At 35.5% G+C, this 12,901-nt stretch overlaps 1 protein-coding gene and 1 long non-coding RNA gene across 2 annotated transcripts; one reads left to right on the top strand and one right to left on the bottom strand.

Annotated features, from left to right (window-relative positions):
* The first annotated feature begins 1,635 nt into the window (after window positions 1-1,635).
* On the top strand, window positions 1,636-11,675 carry LOC18435517 (protein YIP4b). Its single transcript, XM_006845561.4, has 4 exons — window positions 1,636-1,776; window positions 2,202-2,830; window positions 10,590-10,664; window positions 11,204-11,675. The coding sequence occupies exons 2-4, from the start codon at window positions 2,327-2,329 to the stop codon at window positions 11,462-11,464; spliced, it is 840 nt and encodes a 279-aa protein (XP_006845624.1). The 5' UTR covers window positions 1,636-1,776; window positions 2,202-2,326; the 3' UTR covers window positions 11,465-11,675.
* LOC148779624 (uncharacterized) lies at window positions 5,365-10,594 on the bottom strand. Its single transcript, XR_016045347.1, has 3 exons — window positions 8,999-10,594; window positions 8,730-8,891; window positions 5,365-8,646 (listed from the first exon to the last, which is right to left on the bottom strand). It is a non-coding gene; the product is annotated as an uncharacterized LOC148779624 (long non-coding RNA).
* Window positions 11,676-12,901: the final 1,226 nt, after the last annotated feature.

The raw sequence follows: 12,901 nt of genomic DNA, 5'->3' as shown, positions 1-12,901 counted from the left end.
ATATGGAGATTTAAGCTAGAAATATCTCTTTATAAAGTCCTAATAAATAAAGTCTCCTTACATATGAAAGATTAAGATAATTTTAAATTTTTGCGCTTTTTAATTTTTATGTTTAAAAAGAAAGTCATTGGCACTTCCTTACTTTGTTTATTTTTTAATTAAGAACTTTATTGTTTAAAAAACTTAAGTAATTTACAATAAGGATATGAAAGCTGCGTAGATCTTTATAAAAGACTAATAAATAGATCTTCATACATACATAAAATTAAGTTAATTTTTTACAATTTAGACATGTAAAAGTGAAGAAATATCGTGCTTTCTTAATATTTCTTTATAATGAAAATTTGTTGTTAAAAATTCAACCTATCTTAAGAAAGGGTATATTAAAAAATAATTTATCCCTAAAGTAAATTCTTTGAATTATATCTATTCCTATAATTAATTTGGCAAATTATCCAAAAATTGAAATTTAATCAACATCTATTTGGATAGATTTCCCTAGTTAAAATCATCAGGTTTCAAGAACTAGGTAATGTACGGTTGTGATTTCCCTAACTTAATGAAATCATAAAGATGGAGGGAGAATATTTGGTAACATCACAGGGAAGTACTTCTTTTTCTTTGATTAATACATCATAAGGCACGCATGAAGGAACTTGGGAGAGGAGAAAAGAAAAAGGCGGGAATCGATCAGATGTTCGGCCAGCAATCACCAAAAGCCTCTAAACCTATTTTCTTCCGCAAATCGATATAACGATAAAAATAAAAAATTTAAAAAAATAAAAAAATCTACAATATGCAAGTAATGTTGTGCGCAAAGCTCTAAACCAGACCGGTTGATTTTTGACATGAAATACAAAAAAAATAGAATCGACGACAAGCAAAAAAATAAAAAATAAAATAGGAAAAAACTAAAAAAAACATTAGAATTTATATGCATCGTCACATATCTCACTACACCTAAAGACAACGAAAATTATCCATGTTTTCTTCATTAATTCAAAGATTGATATTTTTTTCACTAATTTCAAAAAAAAAAAAAAAAAAAATTATAAACACTTACTTGAAAAAATCAGACAAACAAAACCCAATCTCGTACGGAGTCTTCCTCTCTCAATAAACACCCAAACACACTTTTTTTCTCTATACGTTGCCGTATATTTCTCTCTAGAATAAAACTTATTTATAGAGCGAGAAACCCCATAACCTTCTATATTTTTAAGGACCCAAAAACTTGATCTAACCTAAATAGGATTCACCCAAATCAGCTCCTATAATTTCGTTAATCACAATCCCAAACACAAAATCGACTCCTATAATTTAGTTCATCACAATCGCAAACACAAGATTTGCCTTTAAAGTCGAGACAAATCAATGCAGCGGGTGGTTATCACCGTTCCATCAGTGTGTTTACGATGATGGTGCAAAGTTATAGCAAGAAATGGTTATTGGAACACGCTCATAACATATATTTTCAAATAGCCAACGATTGACGGTGATGGACCCCTTCACTTTTATTTTACATTATTTCTCACATTTCGCCGAATATTTAAGGCTTTAAAATTTCGCCGAAATTTCAACTCCCATTTTATGTGCTTTGCAGGTCGCGCGACGCAATGGCGATTTCTTCTGAACGACGTTTTTTACCGCGTTTATGAGAAGAATTGCAATCTCAATAAATCACGGAAAGTATCGGCCGTTTTCTCTTCCGAAAACGATTATAAATGGTCTCTGAGTATATTTCTCTGCAAATTTACAGTCTCGTTTGGATTTAGGGTACGTTTTAAATCCCCCATTTTGTCCGTATTTTGCATTGAATATTCACTTCATTCACCAATTTGATTTTTTTTATGTGATATACTCAGTTGCATCATTCTACCAATTCTTAGGATTTTCCTGTGTCCTAAATCGGTTTTATTGTGCCTTAACCAGTTTCCGTGGAGTTACAGGGATGGATTTGATTGGGTTTTTGCATTATCTACAGTTTCTTTAGCTCAATTCTGAAATCTTGTCCTGTTTTATGGTTTATAAGTGCCTATTTTCTTCTTTTTGTTTTGATTCTTATTTCTTCGTATATGTCATTTATTCATAATTTATCTATATGCATTGCAGTTTTTGCTGCAGAGGAACAGTTGTGATCTACTTAGGGTTTGCATGCTTTGTAAGCAATCTGATCTTCTCTTTTTCTTTTCTCTTTTCAGATCGTACCACATTGATCTCCGGTATAGTCGCTTTCTCCAAATTCATCACAGCTCAATCCATCATTCATCTCAATTTCTGAATCTCAGATCCAATTCTCTGCAAATTATCTCCAAATTTAGTGAAAATGTCCCATAACGATACAATCCCTCTCCACCCATCTTCTCAATCCGACATCGATGAAATCGAGAGCCTTATTCATGCCAGTGTTCAATCTGCTTCCCTCCAAGGGCCTCAAACTGTTTTACCAGCAAGGCCACCAAGTCCTCCAAGGGCTTCAATCCCAGTCTCTTCTTCTCCATTTATTGCATCTTCGATTCCTCCAGCTTATCATAAACCTGTAACTTCTTCTACACCTGTTCCTCCTGTGCCTTCTGAACCACCGGTGAGCTCAAAGCCGAGCATTGGGTCAAATGGATTTGGTTCGTCAACGAACACTCTCACTGAGCCAGTTTGGGACACTGTGAAGAGAGATATGTCGAGAATAGTGAGCAATCTTAAGCTCGTGGTTTTTCCTAACCCATATCGTGAGGATCCAGGAAAGGCTTTGAGAGATTGGGATCTTTGGGGTCCATTTTTCTTCATCATCTTTCTTGGTCTTACTTTGTCTTGGTCTGCTTCGGTGAAGAAGGTGAGCTTCCGATGCTTTCGGAAATTTCGTATCTGAAAAATGAATAATGTTTGAAAGATCTGGTATTCTTGTGTAGTGTACCAATAGCTTCGATTTTTTGTTTTTGTGTTATTTTATTATGACTACATTATTCATCTTGTCTTTATAGTAGTTCTGGGACATGGGTTTTATCAATAAAGTAGATTAAAATAGAAGAATAAAATGATTTGTATTGGTACTGATACATCTCTTTCATTTTTATTTATTATGATTTCTTTCCTCATCAGTAACTTTATATTGGTCCTGAAATATTGGTTATATTGAATAGAAGCGACTAGTATGTTTTTTGTGAACATGCTTTATATTGACATTCTATTTTAGAGATGCTATGTTACAAAAACAGGGTTGGAAAGCTTATTGTTTATGATCAGTAGGTGAATAATTCATAGAATCGAGAATCGGTGGAACTTCAGTTCTAGAAAGACAGAATGAATGGATTGGAGTTTTTGGATAATATGAATAAATAAGATCTTTGCATTTTTCAAATTTTCTTGGGTAGATGTAATTCAGAAAATAACAAGAAAACTTAGGTGGTATCCATTGGTTGCAAAATATGCAACCTAAAATGCATGAACTCAAAGAGGCAACTTAGTTAAACTAGTGGAATAGGCTGTCTGACTAGGAAAACTTGGAGGGTATGAATAGGTCCATTGTAGGGGAGGAGGATGGCTGTGGGTGGAATGTGAATTTGTATTTCATTTCAAATGTTCATTTCTTAGATCTTCTCTTAGAACCGTGGAAGTCACATATTATAATTTACTTCTCTTGGTGAACATTATAAATAGAAAAAGGAAGAGAGAATAACCAGATAACATCTTGCTTTTCGTTTGTGATATTTAAAGACCTATTCTGATAGGTTTCTTTCTCTGTGTGTTAGGATAAACACACACACACACACACATAGCTATGGGTGAAAATGAACTTTATTTTTGCCCATAGGCTCGGTGCCGTCCGATTTTTTTGGACGGCGTGGATTAAAGACCGTCATGGATATAGCTGTATTTTCGCCCAGAGGCCCCATGCCGTCTGATTTTTTTGGACGGCATGGATTAAAGACCGTCATGGATATAGCATGTCCGTGGTGGTCCGTCACCGATATAGCATGTCCGTGGTGGGATTTTTTTGACGCAAAATTGACGCAAAAAATATACAGGGACCGCCACGGCTCCCATAGGTCTGTGGTGGTTTTTAGGCAAAACCGTAATGTCCGTGAGGGAGGCGAAACGATGTAGCAGTTCGCCTATAGGAATTTTTAAGTCTTTTCGTATATATATATATATATATATATATATATATATATATATATATATGGAAAAAACTGGGATTAGCCCACTAGCTCATATGAACATATGAGCCCAATGGCCCAGATTGAATATGGGTCGATTTGCAAAATCACGGATTTTCGGTAGTGTTTGAATTTTATTTCACTTGAAATTTTAGGCACGTATTTATCAAAAATTGGTGAATCTTCGAAAAATATCAAAAAAGTATTTTACATGAAATAAATTGACCAAAATACCCCAAAAAGTTTCGGAGGGTATTTTGGTCATTTTATTTTTCTCGAATAAATTTTTTTATATTTTTATTAGGTGCGCCTTGATGAGAAGAACACGTATCTAAAATTTCAAGTGATTTGGATTTATAGAAAAAACAATAAAATTCAAGCACTATCGAACATTCGTGATCGTCAGATTGGCCCAGATTCAATCTGGGCTGTTGGGCTCATATGTTCATATGAGCAAGCAGGTTATTCCTAGGTTTTTCATGTATATATATATATATATATATATATATATATATATATATATATATATATATATATATATATATATATATATATATATATATATATATGAAAAATGATCTTGTGAGCCAGTGGGCTCACAAGTAAAAATGAGCCCCAACGACCCAGATTGAATCTGGGGCGATTTGACGATCACTGATGCCCTGCCCGATAGTGCTTGGATTTTAAATTTTTTTTCTACAAATCCAAATCATTTGAAATTTTAGGCATGTGTTCATCAAAAATAGATGAATCTTATAAAAATATCAAAAAAATATTTTACATGAAAAAAATTGACCAAAATACCCCCGTAGAGTTTCAGGGGTATTTTGATCAATTTATTTTTTTGCGGATTATTATTTTTATATATTTTTATTAGGTGAGGCATGATGAGAAGAACACACGCCTAAAATTTCAAGTGACTTGGATTTGTAGAAAAAAAAATTAAAATTCAAACATTACCAGACATCCGTGATCGTCAGATCGGTCTAGATTCAATTTGGGCTGTTGGGCTCATTTTTTCTTGTGAGCCAACTGGCTCACAGGATCATTTTCCTATATATATATATATATATATGTTATATTATTCCATAGATGGATACAATCTGAGGGAGGGGATTTGTTGTATATTATGATTTTAGTAATTGATGCACATTCTTCTTATAAGATGTATTTCCTGAAGTCTTGGTATGGGAGGGGTGTGTGTGCATGCCTGCATGTGTGTGCGCGTTCATGCATTCGTGCATGTTTGACCTCCAACTTTAGGAAATATATGATCATGAGTTCCCTCAATCTAGTTACGCACTTAAGCTTGGTTGTATTTTCATGATTCAGATGAATATCCATGGATTGTATGGTAAACATGAATGTAATCTAAGATGATATGCTCTTGTAGCTTATCTTTAATGAAATTGACTCGTATCACTAAATATAAAGATTATTTACTTCGGAGAAATAACTTTGCAAATCCGGAATGAGATGGTGCCACGCATGTATTGGAGGGTGTTTCATGGATAGCCATTATATCCAGAGTGGCATACTTGTAGTATGACTCTCAAACAAAAACTGTTTTCTGTAAACTTTTCTTTTTCCTCTTTCTGTTCAAGTAATGTTTTAGGGTTTTCTTTTGCTATTTGAAAAATTTTCAGCAATTTGGACCAACATATATTGATGTTCAATTGCTTAAATTACTTGGTAGTTACACATCAGTTTGTCATTCTAGATCCTTAAGCATTTTGTAGCTGTGAAGTACTAAGTTACCATTTATAATTCATGCTATATATTATGTGTTTCATCTTCTAATTTATATTTTAGTCTATGAAGGGTAAGGGCCTTAAAGTTTCCCTAAACTTGTCCTAAGCCCGGGTAAAGGAGGTGGGTTGTGTTAGGTAGGCAGCCAACGTAAAACTTTTCCAAAAATATTCATGATATGGCCTCACTGAGGGTATAGCCCTTGATAACAGAATGGCAGACCAGGATATGTATAGCCTTCTCCAAATAGTTTGGGAGAAGGCTTTGAGGATGATGATCTTATGATTTATATTTATCAAAATATGAATGAATTGCCTTGGAAAAAAATATATATTTGAAAATGTGATATGGATTATTTTTAGGGAAAGTATATAATGAGACTACTTACTTTTGGTGCGAGGTGGTCACGATTAATCCTGACCATTGGTTGTGAAATTGGGTGGCTGCATTTATTGCATTGACCAATTTCAAAGTTCAAAAGAAATTTTCTCGAACTTTGTGACACACTCAAGCTATGAAATGAAATTTCACATCGGATGGTTATAAGTAATCGTGACCTGCTTGTACCGAAGGTAAATGGTCTCATTGTGTACAATCCCTTGTTTTTATGGAGTTGATTGTTTTCTACTTCTTTTTATAATATGTTCTTTTATCTTCCTATGGGTCATTTGTCATGATTATTACTAAACCAATTGGGTCCCTTCGCCCTTCATAGGCTGGGCTCCAAATGGCATCATTATATGTCTGTAACTATGAATTGCCACCTACATCTACAAGGTTGTTTCAAGTTGTGCCCATACCTTATGTTCCTTGACAGTTGGCTTCCTATAATTACTTGGATTACCTAATGCTCTGGTGATTTGCCTTTTAGAAACATGTTCTGTTCTAGAATGAGCTTTAGAGTTCCGGTATTCTAGTTCCAAAGAAGCTCTAGAATGTCTAAAAGTAGTACTAGAACATCCATATTGCTATGTACCACAAAAGAAAAGCTATATTGCTATGTGCCAATGATTTGGGCGATGTGTCAGCTGATTTCATTTTAATCTCATTTCGCAATCTTAATCTTATGGTTTGTCTGGGTTCAACCTCTTTGTTTAGCAATTGGGGTTTAGAGGCTGCTACACAGCGGCCTTAGGTTCGAATCCCAACACATGACCTGGAAAAAAAAAAGTGTTGGTTTGCTGGCTGTGATTTAATAACCTGCAGTGTAGATTAGGTATGACAGTTTTCTTTTGATCACTATGTCTTGTAATGAATTTAAAGTTTATTAGGTCCAAACTGAGCTGTCTGATTGATTTGGAAGGATGTGCAATTCATACTTCTCTCTTACTTTTCTTCATTGCAATCAGGATTTATTTAATGTATGTTTTTTCATGACATTAAAATGTTTCTTTTCATTTTCCTTTTCTCGTTTTGTGTAGTAATGCTACTAGAATTAGTAAATGCCCATGTTGTACCTTGTAATTTCCTCTGAAACTGGTATGATCATACATATTCTGCTGGAAATAAACCAAAAAATTGGCAAAGAAGTTTTGAATGAGTTTAAGATTAATCTAGAAGTTCTCTTATCTTTCATAGAAAATTATTTGAACTTATGATGGAATTCCATTTATGTCAATATTCTTTTTTGTATATTCTTTTTAATCTTTGATGTCAATGATTTTCTTTTGTGTGCAATTTCTCATTGCTGTTGTAATCTTTTCTTGAGGCGATTCACTTGTCCTTGACCACTTAGAAATTTTGTATGGATTGAGTTCTTTTATGAATTAAAGTTTTTAAAAGCAAACCAGGTTTCTTGGCTGCATATACGAGCTCTCTTTTGTCACAAAAACTAGACAACAGTTTGATTCTTCAGTTTGGACCAGAACCAGGTGTTATGGGTATCGAGTAAAAAATAAAGCCTCAAAGTAGGGAATTGATCATAGTGTGTCTATTAATCAGTTCATAACTTTAGTGACTTCGATCAAATAAAATACTTGAATATTATGAAGTTTTTTCCTACATTACTATACTAATATTGTCTTCAATAAATTTTTCTAAAAAAAAAGAAAACATAATGCCCATAATAAAAAAGTTGTGAGCACAAATCCTCGATTTCCCATAGAAGTTCTCCCCCCATTCCTCACTTTCCACGGATGACATTAAGCTTAACATCTGTTGACCTAAATCCTTCACTATCTGTTACGGCTGTGTTGTCCTATGTGGAGTAAATGACAAATGATTCCACATAAGCCTTTAATTTATCATGGTCTTGGACCATCCTTATCATGCGTCCAAAACCCAATGGGCCCCAGTTTCCTTTGGAGCAGTGTGATGTTTGTCAGAATACTCCTCTGGGGGAGGCACCCATTCCACAAGTTGTCGTGGCTTCACTCTTTGATGAATCTTTGACAACCTGGTGCAGGCTTCCATTCCATGCCCAAGGGATTAGGAAAATAAACAGCATGCTGATAATTTCCTACTAATGAAATTGATTCATAGGCATTATGAATATTTTGTCGTATACATCCTTTCAATGTTCAAATCCAACTAGTGCTCCATGGCCATCTCTCCTAGTAGTATACCGCCATCTACATTTATGATCCTGCTTCATTGCTTTAATTCTAGGAATACTCCACATGCCATCTATCAAACCTGAATCTTAACTTTCTTTATCTGCCTCTTGATTTGTGCTCGGGATTAATTTCCCGCCTGGAAAAATATTGCGCTCTTTTCTTCTACCTTCCATCTTGGAATTCATTACCTACCATGAAAGAGTGTGAACAAATTAGAAACGAGTTTTGGCACCAGAACCACGGAATTGTGTTGCAGGAGTAAGAGCGCCACCTTAGATAGGAGATCCCGGTAACTATGCTTCGATCAATCGGAGAGCTCGTGTGTAAACAATTAGAGACCATATACTGCTGCCTGGGAAGCCCTCAATCCGTGTGTAAACAATTAGAGACCATATACTGCTGCCTGGGAAGCCCCCCTCAATCCGGCGCCTTTCTGGTAACAATAAAGTAACAGAACTTCTACTTTTGAGCTTCTTATGCTTTTAAAGTAGCCTTTAGGTACTCCATGAATCATAATTTGGCAAGAGACTGTGGACTTACAAGCCAATATCCCCAAATTCATTCCACCAAGCATATGCTCCAAGAAACTTGAATTGACATGGTCATAGCCTTTCTTTGGATCCAATTTGTAAAATAATCTTGGGATTCTTTGAATCAATTCAGTCATGAATTGGTATGGCTCCATCAGGTATCTGTCTTCGGTGTACTTAAACCCATGACTTGGTGATATGGTAAGTCATAATATCATAATATCCAGTGCTTTAAAAAGCGCCGCCTCTGTGGATATCCCTGGGCGCTCGCTTGAACCCACCTAGGCGGCCGCCCAGGCCTGTGCCCCGCCCAAGGGTGGAAATGCCCCTCGTTGAGGGTATTTTTGGGTCATTTTTTTAATACTAAATGTGCAAAATTGTGGGTTTTAGGTTTATTTGAATTTGGAATGAATTTGTGCTTGGTGGAATGACTTTGGGGATAATGTCATAGATTTTCTACATGGTGCCTTTTTTATGATCATCTTCTTAAACCAGAACACCCTAGATTCATCCTCCAACTCTTTGGTTGCCTCCTTAGATCATGAAAGCTAACCAGCCCAAATTACCATTCTCTTTAAACTACCCCTCTTTGTATTCCCAATACCCCTAAAGATCCTGTTCCGGACTTCCAATATTCCATCCAGTATTTTGAGCTTCTTATAGACTCCACAATTGCCCAGTCCTAACTACTAAAATCTGCTGGCCACTTTTTCACCAGTTTATTGAAGTCCGATTTTTTTTAAAATAAAAATTAGATAAAAGTTCAGTGATCCAAGTAGGGATTGGGGAACTCGTTTCAATCCTCGTTAATAAGGACATTTCTTATTCAAGACTGATGAAGGAGCAATTCATTTTGTGATGTTTGCTTCTTCTGAACATTTGTCCATGTTAAATATGACCAACCATTGAGAGGTAATTCAATTAGTTCATGGTAAATTCAAATGAACAATTGGCTTACACAGGCATACCTTTCCAGACAGTACCTGGTTTCAGTCGGTATTGGTAAAGGAACAGGCATTGGAATATTGAGAAAAATTATCTTTATCAGGCTTGGTGTTATGCACACACATACACGTGCCATTGATGCGTTGGTCTCCACAGAAACAAAAATCCAAGCCTAATAAAGATAATTTCTCCAAAAGACTGTCCTCCCTTTTTTTTGTCGTTTTTTTTTGGTGGAGACACTGCAATGCAACAGTGTGTACGTGCATGTGTGTTTGTTTGTGTAAGTGAAGGAAATACTATTTACACACGTGTGTGCGTGCATGTTTATTTATTTGCGTATTTGTGTGATGGATGCATTTGTTGATATCTTTATTACAAGTGGCAAAACTCAAATGTTATATGATGAACGAAGCAACAAGTTTACATGATTGTTGTGTGGAACCCCTTGCATTTACTGTTGGAGGAAATTTGGAAACCTAAATGGCAAAGTTTGTACCTCAGTTTACCTGCTTCTTTAGTAGGATTGAGACAATATACTTCTCCAATGATTTGCACTTCTTCCAAACACAGCTTTTGCATCTGATCTTAGTTGTCTGTGTATGTTTTGTTTTATCGGTCACGAGATACTCATGAAGTGCTTTGTGTAATTCTGGCAGTCTGAAGTTTTCGCTGTTGCTTTTGCTGTCCTTGCGGCTGGAGCCATCATTCTGACACTGAACGTGCTTCTCCTGGTAAGCTCCACATCTCTTCTAATGCTTCCCATCATTGAGAAATTAAAGTTTATGAAAATGGTACCTCGTTATTTCTTCTGTTGTTGTATAGATACCATGCCATGCTCCTGTTATAAGTATGTGGGAATTGGGTCATAAGTCTAAATATAAGGTTGGCAGCTTAGCCTTTTTGCTTTCTCACAAGAGTTTAAAGTCTACATGAAGTCACGAACTACCTTTTTCTCAGAACTAAACTTCGTGGTGTCAGTAAACATTGTAGTTGCTGCCATGTCATGGGAAATTATGCCTAGTCCAATAGGCCATAGAGAAACAATGGATGGATCGAGCGAGTGGTGGGATCACATCCTATTCTCCTGTGTCCTACTCTCTCTCCACCACCATCCATCATTTCATCTATCAATAGTTATTGGACCATGTTATTGGCACTGATCAATGGTGATTGAACTATAGTGTATTTATCCAAATTTATAACATATCCACAATAAAAAAAAAAAAATTGGAATAATTTTCCTGAGATATCATGTCTCTGATCATCACAGGGTGGGCACATAATCTTCTTCCAGAGTCTCAGCCTTCTCGGTTACTGCCTCTTCCCTCTGGATGTAGGAGCCGTAATCTGCATGCTTAAGGACAATGTCATAATTAAGATAATCGTGGTTTTGATCACATTGGCTTGGAGTTCTTGGGCAGCTTACCCGTTCATGAGTGCAGCTGTTGCCCCTAAAAGGAAAGCTCTTGCTCTATACCCCGTCTTCCTCATGTACATCTCTGTTGGTTTTCTCATTATTGCCATAGATTAGAGAGACAGAAAGACATGGGGTGATCCCTTTTTTGGATATAACAAAAAACCTTAAATATAGCTAGTGGGAGTGGTTTACTCTTCTATTCATCTTGGCCATAGGAGATATAGTTATAAAGGTGTGTTTCTATAGGTTGTGCTTATTGAAGATTTTAGATGTGCCACAATTGAATATTCTTCTCTATTTTCCAACCTCGTTTTTGGAGGATAAATCTCAGCCCTTGTATGTGTTGGTAAGTGATTTGCTATTTTGATAGTTTTGATATTTTCATTATTCTCAAGTGCTCAGCTTTGTTTGATCTGCACCATTTTTGGAACTTCAAATGTCCTAATTAGAGGTGAAAATAGATTTTCAGGCCATAATAAGGTTTTCAATACCGGAACTGCATCTTCTGGCATAGTTTGGAAGTGCGCCTTACTTGGATTGTTTAACGCTAACCCCCCTTATAAATTGCACCCTTTGCTTGATCAACAGAACAAGGACTTTTGTGCTTTTGAAATTTATCTCAAATAGTTCTATGTGCATTAGGGATTGGTTAAATATTTTCCATTCTGTCAATTATGATAACTTACACCAAGGTAAAGCAATGGAAACTACCCTTGCCTTTGGTTACTGCTTAGTTTTGGTTGGAGGCATTTTTTGATTTAGGACGAGCACCAAAGGATCGCACATAGAGCACATACACTATGCTCCCTTGGGAGTATTGTTTACTTCTACTCCATCAGTTAAATGACTTACTTGGGAAGATTTTTTTTAATCTGAAATTTTGGTAACCTCCTTAGAATCATTTAACGATTATTCTCAAAAATTAAGTTTGGAATTTCATTTTTTTAATACGTAGATTTTACCCTCTAAAAATTGGACAGTTTCTACTCAATCATGAGATATTATGAATTTTTAAGTACTTAAGAGGGTGCAATTGGAGAAACTTTTTATTGAGGTTAATCTATATGTTAAATAGGTTATAACCCTAAAATTTAGGGTCTTAAAGCTAGTCTTTTGTTGCGAATGATTGTGATCTCCATGTACAAAACATAAATAATCTTTTTGTAGATGATCTCATGAAAAAATTTATATGAAGTTGCAGCATCCTTTGTTAAAGTAAAGTTGCCTTAATCCACATTATACATATAAATTTGCATGGTGTAAATTTGGCACTATGTGGGGCCTTTTTTAACGTTGCCTAAAGATATGTCCGCCAACTAAGATGGGTTGTGTATTGCAGATCCTACATCTGCAAATAATCTTACCACTTTATACAAATCACACCCATATTTTATTTTTATTAAATGTAAATTTTTATTTAGGCCTAGACCTAGCCAACATTAACTCGGAGTCAACACAGGTATGAGTGTAGTTAAGTCATAAATTAGATCATCAAGAACCGAGCGATGACGTGCCCCGACCTGTATACAGCCCATGGCAATTTAAGCAAAC

This window comes from Amborella trichopoda, chromosome 12 (assembly GCF_054954075.1).
Source record: "Amborella trichopoda isolate Santa Cruz 75 chromosome 12, AtrichopodaSantaCruz75HAP2 v2.0, whole genome shotgun sequence".
Taxonomy (NCBI): Eukaryota; Viridiplantae; Streptophyta; class Magnoliopsida; order Amborellales; family Amborellaceae; genus Amborella; species Amborella trichopoda.
Note: the sequence above shows the minus strand (reverse complement) of the source record. Positions and strands in the feature narration are given on the sequence as shown.